At 40.0% G+C, this 13,786-nt stretch overlaps 2 protein-coding genes across 2 annotated transcripts; both read left to right on the forward strand.

Moving 5' to 3' along the window:
* Positions 1–45: 45 nt before the first annotated feature.
* aftphb (aftiphilin b) lies at positions 46–4,264 on the forward strand. The gene is made up of 7 exons (XM_072436923.1): positions 46–349; positions 912–2,231; positions 2,310–2,476; positions 2,593–2,719; positions 2,801–2,857; positions 2,988–3,102; positions 3,185–4,264. Exons 2-6 carry the CDS (start codon positions 915–917, stop codon positions 3,075–3,077), a joined length of 1,758 nt encoding a protein of 585 aa, XP_072293024.1. The 5' UTR covers positions 46–349; positions 912–914; the 3' UTR covers positions 3,078–3,102; positions 3,185–4,264.
* A 520-nt stretch (positions 4,265–4,784) lies between these two features.
* Positions 4,785–13,113, forward strand: LOC140351442 (actin-related protein 2-B). Its single transcript, XM_072437280.1, has 9 exons — positions 4,785–4,938; positions 5,934–6,044; positions 7,075–7,290; positions 7,379–7,451; positions 7,900–8,036; positions 8,114–8,263; positions 9,986–10,131; positions 10,244–10,376; positions 11,526–13,113. The coding sequence occupies exons 1-9, from the start codon at positions 4,891–4,893 to the stop codon at positions 11,694–11,696; spliced, it is 1,185 nt and encodes a 394-aa protein (XP_072293381.1). The 5' UTR covers positions 4,785–4,890; the 3' UTR covers positions 11,697–13,113.
* Positions 13,114–13,786: the final 673 nt, after the last annotated feature.

Genomic DNA, 13,786 nt, shown 5'->3' on the forward strand with positions numbered 1-13,786 from the left:
ATTTACTGTGTGGTTTTGTATAAACTATGGTTGGATGTCAAAAGTAAACCTGTAAAACTGCCCCTGGCTCCCAGTTGCAGACATTTCCCTGGACCCTTGCCCCCAGTAGATGGTGATGTTGCTCTGACCACTAAAATGACCGACAACACCGAAGATCGTCTATTTCGCACCGAAGCACCACACGGGTTGACTGGACCCTCCATTGGCTTTATGTGGATTCTCCGGTTTGAACGTTGAAACGAAGTGGGCGCTCGTGACTTTTTGTCCTATCCTTTCCACTGTGCGGAATGATGATAATGAAGATGGGGAACGCGGCTGCTGAAACGCTGTAGGAAGAAAGACAATCTGGGTGAATATTGTTGATTCAATGCCGTTATACCCGTGTAATAGCTGCTAGTTTGTCTCATTGCGCCAATAGTCTGTCGCTTTGGTTGATGCTGTATTTGAGTTTGGACGCTAACACACCCTAGCTAGCCCACCTTAAATTAGCCTTATTATTGGTTAGCTTTTGTGGGATTAATTTTTAACAGTTTGGTGTTGGTAGTAGTAGTAATAATAATAATAATAATAATAATGGTTTTCTTCGTCTATTTCAATGAAGGGTTGTACGTTTTCGATCTACAGTGAAATCTCTTGTTTTATTACCATTGACTGTATTTATGATGTGATTGACAGCTGCTTTCTGAACACAAATGGGTTTATTTACTGTGTTGGTTCAGGCCTGCTTCAGTATTGCTTTATTAACTGCGTATGTGTTTGAGATAAGAGGATTACCCAAGGGCCTAATCTCAATCAAGCACTTCTAAGCTGTGAGCACTATACTAACTTGCCCATTCTTCTGATTCATTTCTGACCACTAGTTCTTTTACCTGTGAAATTATACTAATTTTTGCTGTTTCCGGAAAGGGAAGCCAATGGACACCATGCCACAGCTGTCCTTGTCCCTGCCACAAGTGTGCAACCAGGATGAGGAAGCCTCGGCAGAAGAGGAGGAATTTGGAGAGTTTAATGAGTTTCCTGGTTGTGCTGACAGCTCTAATAGCTCCACATGGAAATCTGCAGCCAAAGTATCTTCAACTTTGTATCCAGATGACTGTCAATTTATTTCCAGGTTAAATCAGCCAGTTGAACAAACTCAACCTACGTCTACTGCGAGTGTTAAGTCCATTGATGAACAGGCACCATGCACAGATGGACTGTCTGAAAAGTACACTTATAATAGTGACAAGAGCTCAGTTCGGAATGCCTGCTTTCTCACAAATGAAACAGACTTTGCAGATTTTTCTGTATTTGGTGAACAGGCAGCACAAGCCTGGTGTTGTGGTCTGGCTGGTGCAGTGGTTTGGGATGGAAGAGAGGGAATGACTGCACATAAAGGACTGAGGCACAACTTCGTAAACCCAGTTGAGGATGTAATTTTGGATTCGGAACCCAGATCGTGCGCATTTACATCAACAGGGAACATTTGCACCATAGTCAACCACTGTGAGAAAATAAATAAATCATCTCAGGACTTGAAAAGTATACCACATTTTCAGGTGGAATGGGGTCATTTTGGGGATAAAACCGTTGATAAGTCTTGTGAAAGTCACAAAGAGAGAAAGCATAGTTTCAATCTTAATTTTTTACGTACTTCAAAAGAAGCCGAGTTAAAAGAAGAGAACGGAAAGAAAGAAAAGAGTGTTTCAACACTTTCTCAGACAACAAGCTTGTACGACTTTGTGGACAATGTATCATGTGATGAAGGCTCATCACAGGATGAACCGTCTGAGGATTTTGAGCCAAATGTTTCTTCTCTTGCTTCACAAGAGGATACAGACACTGATGAATACAAGACTGATGATGAAGAGGAACTGAGAAACTATAGGCTCTCTCGATCTTTTTGCAATGATGATTTCATTTGGTACAACACATCCAATTCGGATGTTGATACAGGTTATTTTTATCAAGATCATTCTGCAGCTCAGGAATCCTCTGCTACCTCTGCACTTTCAGAATGTGAAGAACACTCTGAAAAAGACCAAGCGTTCAGAGGTGTCAGCTTGTGTCCTTCCACAAGCCAGGAGCATGTCCAATTAAATGAAGAAGAAGTACAAAGTCTACACGGTCTTCCTCCCAGTGACAGCTTTGCTGACTTTTGCTCAGCACCCTCACAGGTGGACAGAGAGTGTGAGCTATTTCAAGACCGACAGGAGGCCCTCGGACAGCAGTGTGATATAACTAGCTGTCAGGTTGGTGCATTTGAAAAGATCTTGTCATTACAAAATGTATGCTAAATTTAAACATGTAATACATTTGTTTGTGGACAGGTTGTACAATGTCAAGTTCAACAGCTGTTTCTGGCCAATTTTCCACAGTTGGTCCTTCAGTTGACTGATGAAGTGGAGGATCCAGTTCATGGACTAGATGCGCTGCTTTTCTTCAAAGATGATAGTGACTACGAGGAAGAGGAGCCAAAACATTTCTGCTCACTTGTGTAAAAAAACTTCTTGAGATACAGTCTTGTTTACTTATATTTTAACATTAGAGTTATTTTTATAAGTAGGCTACGTTGTGGTGTGTGTGATGTACTAAATATTGTTTTACTCCTAGAATCCCACCTGGCTTAAGACGGTCATCTCAGGACATTCACTCAGCTGCTGGCCTGCAATTTCAGTGGGCTAGCTCCCATGCCAATAGGAGTTTACTTCAATGCCTTGGAATGGACTTAAGGGATATTGTAAGTTTTACTGCAAGGAGTAAGTTTTTTTATCAACTAAATTTATGTAAATTTCAAGACCTTGGCAAATCTTTCTTTTAGGTGTTCATTGGCTTAAAGAAGCAGCCCGTGGCTCTACCTGCTTTAGCATCTCAAAGGGTAAACAATTATGTGATCATGTTTAGTGTGTAGTCAAATGTATACTTTTTTTTTTTTCATAAATAAATGTGTACATTGTCTTGACTGAAAAGATGTGTTGATAAATTTAATTGGGAATTGACTTTAATAGGGACAGCTGGAGCCTATCAAGGACTCTTCGTCACCTGTACATTTTCCGGGACAAACCCCAGTGACAACACATGCACCTATGAGTACATAAGATATCTTCCCTACATTTATTAAAGGTAGTAATTAACAAATGAAAAGTTACCGGTAACTTAGTAGCTAACTGCTTCAAAGAAAAAACTCTAAAATGTCTTTTTCCAGGACTACCTGCGCCCTGTGCTGAACTGGAGCCGTCAACGCCTTAGCAGCTCTCAGGATGGTACGTCGCGTTTTTATGCCCCCCCTCAGTCTTTGGATGCAGAAAGACTGTTGTATGGCAGCTTATATTTACCTTGTCATCTTTTCTTATGGCTTTTTCCTTCTGGGGTCGCTACAGCAAATCATATAGCTTCTATAATGCATTGATATGCTGTGAATGCTTGCTCTTAAGCTATATTATTGTAAAGCCAAAAAGAGCTACCTCATTTTCCTTCAAAAAATGGTGTATGTCAGGTTCTTTATGTCACTCAACTGTCTGTTACTGTCATGTGAATTTGCTGCTATTAATACAGTATATACCGGTGCATTCATTTTTTCACAGCTGTTCCCTGAATCTTCTTATATCTCTTTTATTTAAAATTAACATAAGTTTTAGACTGACATAAGTCATGACCTATACACCCATCTCTTTATGCTCAGTTAATTAACTGAAATATAACTAACAAGATAATTACTGTGCATGTTTTAATGATCCCACCTAGATGTTGCCGTAAGACCATCTGGGTACAGCATAAGACCAACCGGGTACAGCTTTTATGGTAGCTACATTTGGCATGATTATAAAAAAAAGGTATTCATTTGTAGCATGTTAACATGTACAATAGAACATATGTTTCAAAAAAACGACTGAAGCCATATACAGTTTGCCTGGGGGGGCAACGTATTGGTAAGTATTTAGCCTTTGCTGACAAAACAAACTTGTAATGGTCAATAGTATACTGCAGAGGGCAGCAGCACAAGCTCACCCATTTACTCTTGTACTGATCTGTATTGCTTTGTTTTACAAGTAATATATTTTAGAAAAGGGACACTGCCCTTTAATACTTCTTTATGACAGTATTACAAAAAATAAATGAGTTGAGAGAAATGTATTAAATATGTTTATTTTAGTTGTGCCTTCATTCCTGTAAGATTTGTTCCTATTTTTATCTTTGGACTTATTATTTTGTTAATCAAAATGTACATATAATTTACTGCTGTAAGATATATGTGAATACTGAAATAAATTGCTCATTCTTATTAGGTATGGTTATTTGTTTCTGTTGTTTCTTGATCATTACTCTTTTTGTCTTCTGGTTTATAAATAATGACTACAGTCTACATTACACAGTTCTACTCCCTTAGATAGAATGATGGTTAAGTTGCCCCAGTGCTGTTATTTGTCCCCTCCTGCCTTGGCCTTGCGGTTCAGAAGAGAATTACATCTCCACGATTTGTCAATGATGTGAGAGTTTTAGCCAGATTTTTAAAGGGCGATTTTCAGCCCAAAGGAGTTGTAAACCAAGGCAACAAGCCAACATACTCATGTTTCAGTGTCCTCCGCTATAGAATAGGCTACATTATATACAACTTGTTCTTCATCTTGTTTCCAATTCATTATTGGTCAATATATTGTTGCACTGTTTTTTATTACACACAATTGATAGAAGCGTGAGTAGAACATTTAAAACCAGCTATAAGGACACAGCACATAGAAAAATGTTAGTCTTATATATCAAATAGGTCTTTTTATTTCTCTATTGACAGTGGCCCAGCGGCTGAGCACCGGATGCGCACCCTTCCCTTCCTCTCAGCCGGGCTGCCGTGTCTTCCTTCCGGCTTGTTGAAGAAAGTTGAGGGAGGTTCAGCGGTAACTGGGCTTTTACACAATGGACAGCCAGGGAAGGAAAGTGGTGGTTTGTGACAATGGAACAGGGGTACGTCTGCCGATTTTCATACAATATGTATTTGTCCGATCGCTGTTTATCCTTGGCTGTTTTTATGAACGATTTGCTGAAACAGGAAGTGGGGCTTCTGAGCTAGCGTTAACTGGGTGTGTAGCAGGTTAGCAAGTTAGCTACATTTTCATTCATCCAACAGTGCCGTCAAACTGCAAACATCAGCTTTGCAAACGCGTTTCGTCTGAATTATAACGAATCAGACAGTTTCATTTTATCATTATATATCTGTTCAATTTAGACCTGAAAATAAGCCAATCTTACCAACCCTCTGGTTGTCATGCTAAACAAGTTAGCGTCTGGTTGGCCATTTTTCTGCTCGGGTTTATCAGCTGCTGTTTCTGGGATGGGCAGCCTGCACAGCTGTCAGAATGGACATGTTTCAGTCTTGGGCTTTAATGTGTTTCTTATAATGAGGTTTGATAAATCTCAGGGTGGAGTTTGCGCTAAAGGCTAAAGGCGACCAGGCCTGGAGGCTCAATTACGCTGTTTTGCTTCAGTTGGTTAAATACTGTTCATGGGTTTCAGCTTTTGAGGACTTTCCCATTCAAAATACACATTTTGTACATTTTGGGACAAGTGTCAATTGCCATGGCAACAGGCCTAATTTTTTTTTGTATCATTCTGAAACCCACGGATAGCATTGCGTTTGGGGTTAGTTAATTGTTATCGTGTAAAGATGATTCTTTCAAGTGCTCGCTGTGTGCAGCATTTGCTATTTTGGATGTATTATTTGTTTTTGGTTGAAATGGGGTTTCTTTTTTGGGATGAAACATTTCTTTAGAAACTTGCTCAGCAGTTCAAGAGGATGTCTGCTCAGCAGTCATGACGAATTAGAGATGTGAGTGGAAAAGTCAGCTTCTGTGTCAGTTGGAGCAGTCAAAAGGAAATGACATGTGTGCACCGCAGCTCAAGATATCAACTCAGTGTTTTTGTAACTACCTGTAAAAAATCATCTTTACTCTGCTTTTCAGTTTGTAAAGTGTGGCTATGCAGGCTCAAACTTCCCTGAGCACATCTTCCCTGCGCTGGTTGGAAGGCCCATCATCCGCTCCACCGCCAAAGTTGGAAATATTGTGATCAAGGTATGTCCAGAACAGTAACACCTTTCGTAGGACCACAAGAAATGACAGTTTAGTTTACAACTTATTATAAATATAATTTGCTCATTAACTGATTTAGTACAGACCCTTTCTGTACCTTTCCTTTCATGTCTAGTTCCCCTTAATACGTTTATATATTTTTTTCAATATCTGCCTCCCTTCTCCTTTATGTTTTTGTTACACTCCCTGCTGAAGTAGAATTCTCAGAAGATGGTAAGTTCAGGTTGGTGTGTGCCTTGCCTGCTGCAGGAAGTTGCCAAAATGCTTTGTTTTCTAAATTATATATTAGGATTGAGTTTGTAATTGTTTTTTTTATTAGTTATTTTTACCTAAACTGATTCCTTGTAGTTGGAGGAAACTTCAAATAGCATAGTAATAGCCTTGAAGCTTCAGCTCTCTGACTGAAAGCTACTGACAAAAATATTGATGATTTAAATAGATGCCATCTTCTATGGGCTTGTATTGCTTTACATTTTAATAATTGGAATAACCATTGTATCCAATGTGGGGATGCCTGGCAGACAGTTGAGAGTTGGAGACGGAAACACATGTGCTTTTCTTTTAACTTTTTATTGAAACCATATGGAGGCAGTCCATTGGGCTGGTACTTTGTTAATGCTAAAGCACACAGGATGAGCTCATAAAATGGCTGTCTTCAGTGGGCTTTTGATGTTTCCAAATGGAACATGAGATGCTTGAATGTGTGGCTAACACTAAACTCTAACCCAGAGTTGTTTATATTTTCATGCTGCTTGCATGCAGCCAGTGAATGGTACTAAAATGAGTGGTTTACCAAGGCTAGAGGAAATCTGGAATCTTAAGAAGTGTATGCATGAAAACAAGTCTAATTGTGCATGCAGGACAATTGTTTCTGAGTGTAGGTATGACTTCGGTACAATCTGCAGCATTTTACAACAAATCTATTTTAGACGTGTGTGCAGCTTGGTGTTTTTCATACTATACTTTTAATGCAGAGGTTAAAATAAACTTTTTCCCTAAACCTTTTACTCAGGATCTTATGGTTGGTGATGAGGCCAGTGAACTCCGCTCCATGCTGGAAGTCAACTACCCCATGGAAAATGGTATTGTTAGAAACTGGGATGACATGAAACACTTGTGGGACTACACCTTTGGCCCAGAGAAGCTCAACATTGACTCACGCAACTGCAAGATCCTTCTCACTGAGCCTCCCATGAACCCCACTAAGAACAGGGAGAAAATCATTGAGGTATGCTTTATTTCACCGCAATAGTATTGGACTTGTGTCCATCAATCTGATAACTAGCTCATCTTTTTAACCCTCATTTTGTTTGTAGGTCATGTTTGAGACCTACCAGTTTGCTGGAGTCTACATTGCTATTCAAGCTGTGTTGACATTGTATGCTCAAGGTATGCAATCTAATTTGATCAATTAAAGGATGGTATGTATATATGTGGGCATCTAACAAGTGCATATTAGGGAACTTCAAGCTACAGGCGAGTGGATTTACCAGTAGTGCTAAAAATGTAAGCAGCAGGCATATACCATAGTTTTCATATGTATCGTACTTCAATATCTACACAGGAAAATCTCCAGCTTTTGTTACAAACTTTCAGCCAGGGTTTGTTGATGTATATCAGGCCTGAGGGAAATCTTCAGCCCCTTGCGCATTTTTTCTGGTCCTGGGATAATAATAACAAATATCATAACTAGGATGTAAGAACAAACCTGAACAAATGGATCTTGCTTGCACTACACAACAGTGTCTCAAGCAGCTGACACATTAGGCGTAATACACTGACCTCTTGTGGTGAGTGACGATACTGATCCATTCTTTCTCACAATGCTTTGTTTCAGGGCTGCTCACTGGTGTGGTGGTGGACTCAGGAGATGGTGTGACGCACATCTGTCCAGTGTATGAGGGCTTCAGTCTGCCGCACTTAACAAGACGTCTGGACATTGCAGGCAGAGACATTACTCGCTACCTCATCAAGGTGCCTACACAGCAGTTCAACTCATAATAATCTAATATTCTGTGCACAACTAATTCTGTTTTGCCCTGGGTTTCTAGTTGTTGTTGCTGAGAGGTTATGCATTTAACCACTCTGCAGACTTCGAGACTGTGCGAATGATGAAGGAAAAGCTTTGCTATGTTGGCTATAACATTGAACAGGAGCAGAAGCTTGCCCTAGAGACCACTGTGCTAGTAGAGTCGTATACGGTAATTATAATTCATTTTTATTAATTCATCTTTGTCATCAGGGCTCTGGACTTGTACCAAAATGGTCACATATAGGAGGCCTTTTTTGTGCATTATTAAAATGATCTGCGTATGTGCAAGTAAAAAAGAAATGCATAGAGGTATTTTAGACGTGCTACTGTGAGAAATAATTGTGCGTTCGTTTTTGCTCTGATGGCTCCTGCACTCACAGCTGAGAGCAGACCCCTGTGCCGCAGTGACGGGGGCAAGTCTGTGCACTTGCAGTGCAGCATGTGCTGCAAATATGTTGATATATTTAAATGGGGCGTTTTATATAGGTAGTATTTAGAGCATCATAATTGTTTTAACTCTCACATGAGTGCCATTTCTCACCTGTGTGTGTAAATGTGGAGTTTTGTCAGTGAAAATGATGTGTAGGTGTACTACAAATATATCTAGACTCACCTATGGACGTCATAATTAATGCTTCTTAATCCTACAGTTTATACCACTACTGTACATTATTGTACTTTATTCCCAACTTTTCCTGTAAGTGAAGCGAGGCTTTTTTGGATTGTGTGTACAAGTCTCTGATTTGTACAGTATAATTGAAAGCTCAATGGAATCATAGTGGTTAATTCTCGGAAAACTAACACGCTTTGGCATACAGTTTAACATCTACTGCGCATTATGTATTTTTTTCATTTAAAATGGCAGATAACATTAATTATTTCAGACTATTTGTAGCTGCAGGAACTCGCGGATGTATTAATTTCGGGCCACTGAAAACTAAAGCATAATATTATTTTGGTATCATGTTGACGACCACATGGCCACTGGTAGCTGCTCCTTCAGGACAGGGCAGTGCTGCTGACTAATGTTTGGAAAAGACTCGCATATGGGGGATAGTGCTGCTCCACTAGACTTAGGTTTCTTTCCAAAGACGTTTTCCATGCTGCAAGAACCACAAGTCTAAATGCAGAGGCTGGAGTCTGTGTTGGTACACGCCTCGGTGGGCCCTTGTTGTGTCTCTGTACACACTGTGACGAGTGTGTTTGGATGGGTGGTTATTCATCACATTGAGGTGATTGAAATCTGTATACACACTCACTTTGTGGGGACCAAAAATCAGATCCCCATGAGGTAAGTCCTTCAATCTTAGATCAACTACATGTTTTAAAGTAGGTTAGGATTTAGGTTTAAGGTTTTGCTGGTATGTATTAATTTCCTGGAGAAAAATTCTGATCTTAACCACAATTAAGTCAATGTAATGTCCCCTCAAATCATGAAAACCTAACTTCAGTGGTTAGATACGTGAACATGTGTGTATGTGTGCTTAAACAAGGAGGCCAATGTCAGAGTGGTGCTGAACTGTGTGACATCATTTCCTGTGCAGCCACTTTGCGGCGGTGGCTGGGCCTCGCTTCCTCCCTCTGCCCTCTCAATGAAGCCCTTTATAGAAACACTCACACGTGTATATTGACATGCACTTTTGAATCTGTTATGTCTGATTGCATGAGTTTTACATATTAGTGTGCCAGACAGATATAGATTTTGGTAAGAAAGTTAAGTTAATAGAGGTGAGAACAATGGGGCTTTTTGTTCATTGCACATGAGCAGTATCTTCTTTCTCAGACACTGTATTTATGTCCTTAGGCACTTTGTGTTTGTATGGCATCAACTAAATCTGTGCTTTATACTTTTCTCCCTCTCTTTTCATGTATTCTTCCCACTCATCTCCAGCTGCCAGATGGCCGTGTGATCAAGGTGGGAGGAGAGCGCTTTGAGGCTCCCGAAGCACTGTTCCAGCCTCACCTCATCAACGTGGAGGGTGTCGGTGTGGCCGAGCTCCTCTTTAACACCATCCAAGCTGCCGACATAGACACTAGGTCGGCCCAACTTTGTAATCAAAGAATAATATATATTTGTTATCATGCAGGTTCTAATACATGTGTACAGTCTCTGCTACTGTATAAATCTTTATGAATCTTTTTGTTTCAGGACTGAGTTTTACAAACACATTGTGTTGTCGGGAGGATCCACCATGTACCCCGGCCTTCCCTCTCGACTCGAGAGGGAGCTCAAGCAACTTTACCTGGAGCGTGTACTCAAAGGAGATGTAGACAAGCTTTCAGTAAGATACTGATCTATCATTTTACTGTATCGTTGGAATTATAAAGAGCATATGTAAAATATAATTCAGTTATAGCTAAATGGGGCGACAGTGGCAGAGTTGGCAGGCTGGCGGATGTATGAATGTGGTGTGTTGGTGATTGACAGAAGAGGTCAGATAGGCAGCCGCTTTGTGAGCCTGTCAAACCTTCTAAAGAACAGTGTAGATATCAACCACTGTTATTGCTATTGTTTTATTAACTGCAGTTCATGTTATTTAAAAACATACTTCTAGACAGCTCAATGAAAATAAGGACTACAAGCTGCTGGTTTTTTATTGAAGCTGGCCTGGGTGGAGTTTCCCATTAGAGGGAGCTTCATGGTATGTGATGTCTGACCATAACTTGTTAGGGTTTTGGAAGACGAAGACAAACTTCAAACTATCAGCAATTGAATTGAGTTGTGACGTTGAAAGGTGCAGTAAGGTGTAGATGGCAGGCTCCATGTTAGTTTGAATCTGACTCTGACAAATTGCTCCACGTCTTCCTCAAACTCGTTTTAGCTACATTGTCATGTCGAATAAAGCAAAAAAAATCCGTTAAAAATATTTATGGTTGACTTTAAACCAGAGAATCTTAGTCATAGGGCTGGGGCCCTGGATTGGGTTACGCCAAAAATATGATACAATTAATTTGATAAATCTGACAATGAGCCACTTGTTATTTTGTAGTGAAAAGGCTAGGAACCACTTGGCACTGCATTGCTCCAGATGAAGCAGTCGCCTCTGCCCACCACCAGGTGGAGTCACAAGCCAACTCTTTCCCTTTTTATCTCTTCATATTATATCATAAGTAAATAAATGACTATATTAAATAAGAATTGGATAATTGGTAATTGGTCAATTATAAAAACAGGGGGGAGTTCAGACTTGTCAGCTAAGATTTCAATGTAGCAGTATATTATGTCTGGGTCGGTTTTGTCAATGGCTTTGTGATAAAACCACTTAAATCTAAACATTCTCTAGGGGTGTTTGTATGATTTATGTTTCCTAATGAAAGACTGACATGTTTGACATTATATGTAACGGACAAACCTACAGACTTATGCTTAAGTTTGCATTGGTTGCTCCTCACTCTCAGATTTTTTGATTGCTTCCTGTCGCATTCTGCAGAAATTCAAGATTCGAATCGAAGACCCTCCAAGGCGAAAGCACATGGTGTTCCTGGGGGGAGCTGTGCTGGCCGACATCATGAAGGACAAGGACAACTTCTGGCTCACCCGAGAAGAGTATGAAGAGAAGGGAGTGCGTGTGCTGGAGAAACTCGGAGTCACCGTCAGATAAAGCTGTGGCTGGACAGACCATACAGCCACACACCTACAGTACAATACACGCATCACGTTTCACCTTACAACCATTGCAGAGTATATATCTATCTACCCCCCATGTCTGGCTCAGAGTGTCCCCCTAACATTGGCGGGAACATGGCCTTCACCTCCTTGCATCTCTTCTTTCCTGTCTCCCTTCTGTCCCGGTCGGGGATTGACTCACGCTTCTCTTGCAAGCCCCTGAGAACCATCCTCCATGTTTGCCGATCACACTCAAGCCTCTTACTTTCTTTTTAGTAGGTTTAGAAGGGCTATGGTTGCCCTGATGATGTAATTTGGAGTCAGAATTATTTATGTGTGTTGTAGTGGTGATGGTTAAAACCAGGAAGTTAAGTTGGATGTTCACTCTGCATGTTTGCTTACCACTTAAACAAGCAGACAACCATTATTTGTTTAGTAAAAAAACAATTAAAAAAAAAAACATACTTTTGGTGGCAAACAGCAGAGGCATCAACCACTGCTTTATGAGAAAGTTAAGTTTAAATTAAAATAAAATTGTGGAGTGGTTTAATAAATGAAGAGTTCTAAGGAAATGTTATAAGATCACAATCAGGGTCCACATGAAACAGCCACGGGCCGCACTCAGCGTCTGTTCAAGTGTGCTGATCACATTTTTATGTCGGTTTTTATAAATGATATGAATTTTCTTGTGGGAGAGGGTTCCTCTTTTTTGCTTTCTTTGGGTGTATGAGTTTCTATCTTTCAACTGATTTTTCCATGACATTTTTGTTGCTGTGCACTATTACCATTGTAAATGGAGTACATTTATGTACCAAGTTCCTCTAGGTATTTTAATGAAGAATTGTTAATTTCTATAAGGGACACGTGCACAAAGTAAAGCCCTAAACTTAACAGCTGTGCGACGGTACTTCAGGTTTAGGGATGTGCATTTTTTCACTTTGTTCCTTTGCTATGCTTCTGCCTCCTCTGGGTTGAATACTGAAAATGGGTGCAAGCACTTGCCTCGTAAGTCCCACAATACGACACCTCTGTAGTCATCCACCTGTCGAATATGTTCAGATCTACCAAAGCATGGAGGCAGATAACTGTTTAAAGGGTTTCATCAATTAGTAAGTAATGCCACAAAACAGTATTCCTTATGCATCAATACTGTTTTATTCTGTCACTTAATTATGTTTCCCAGTCTTAAATTCACCAACAGTTGGCATTATGCAGACTGGAGGCACATCTATTTTGAGTTAAAACAAATTATTTCCTCTTTCCATTGATTGTCTATCCAGTGCCAAGTGCAGTTATTGTTAACTGGATCACTCTGTGTCTATATGTCTTTCTATTTTGTCATTTTTTATTTTCTTGTCCATAGCATAACTGCCTAACGCTGATTTAAATAAAGAAAAGTGATTTATAAAGAGTTTAGTGTTTCCATGATTTTTATTTATCTAATTTTCCCTGTAAATTATTTTTAGGAAAGAAAATAAATTTGAAGTGTTTCCAAAGAACAACGATTTGTCAACTGATAAGTTTAGTTGAACAAAAGTGCTGCCAAACACAAAAGGATTCAACACTCGGACACAGAAGGAGGAAGTGGAAATGGAACGGTGGCAGAGGACTGGCGCCACCAGAGGAAGAGGCTCTGTTTCCGAGCCCAAAATAAAGATTGCACCCAAACTCCTCCAGACCTGTTCCATTTTAATCCTGGACACTTCCCCCTGACCATGAACTCTTGCCTCTGACAGTCTTTGAAGTGCACTCTCAATCAGTATCACACACCCAATTAAATGTATCCTGTGCGGAAGTTAATAATTATTCTATGGACACATGGCATTAAAATAGTGACACAGGTAAAGCAAAGTTGATGTGTGCTCACAGCTGTGCATGGGAAGAAGTGTGGTTCCATTAGCATGGCCAAATGATAGAAGTCTGTTTCTTTGTATAACTATCATCCACACAAGCTTCAGCCCTACATTTTTCCACTGGGTGGGGGTAAAGAGGTTTTCTCTTCAATTCTGATCTCAAGAGTAATGATTTTGGTACAAGCAAGTAAGTTTTCAAACTAGCAGATGGGCTTGTCCATGTCTATTGTGA

Source organism: Eucyclogobius newberryi, unplaced genomic scaffold (genome assembly GCF_026437365.1).
Source record: "Eucyclogobius newberryi isolate DKJ021-1_F unplaced genomic scaffold, fEucNew1.0.hap1 SCAF_8, whole genome shotgun sequence".
Lineage (NCBI taxonomy): Eukaryota > Metazoa > Chordata > Actinopteri > Gobiiformes > Gobiidae > Eucyclogobius > Eucyclogobius newberryi.

Excerpts from the sequence above, each read along its gene's own strand:
- aftphb (XM_072436923.1), top strand. The coding sequence starts at position 915 with ATGGACACCATGCCACAGCTGTCCTTGTCCCTGCCACAAGTGTGCAAC. Across the intron at positions 2,232-2,309 it reads GTGATATAACTAGCTGTCAG|GTTGTACAATGTCAAGTTCA; the intron begins GTTGGTGCATTT and ends GTTTGTGGACAG. Across the intron at positions 2,477-2,592 it reads AAACATTTCTGCTCACTTGT|AATCCCACCTGGCTTAAGAC; the intron begins GTAAAAAAACTT and ends TTTTACTCCTAG.
- LOC140351442 (XM_072437280.1), top strand. The coding sequence starts at position 4,891 with ATGGACAGCCAGGGAAGGAAAGTGGTGGTTTGTGACAATGGAACAGGG. Across the intron at positions 7,452-7,899 it reads GTTGACATTGTATGCTCAAG|GGCTGCTCACTGGTGTGGTG; the intron begins GTATGCAATCTA and ends GCTTTGTTTCAG. Across the intron at positions 8,264-9,985 it reads TGCTAGTAGAGTCGTATACG|CTGCCAGATGGCCGTGTGAT; the intron begins GTAATTATAATT and ends ACTCATCTCCAG.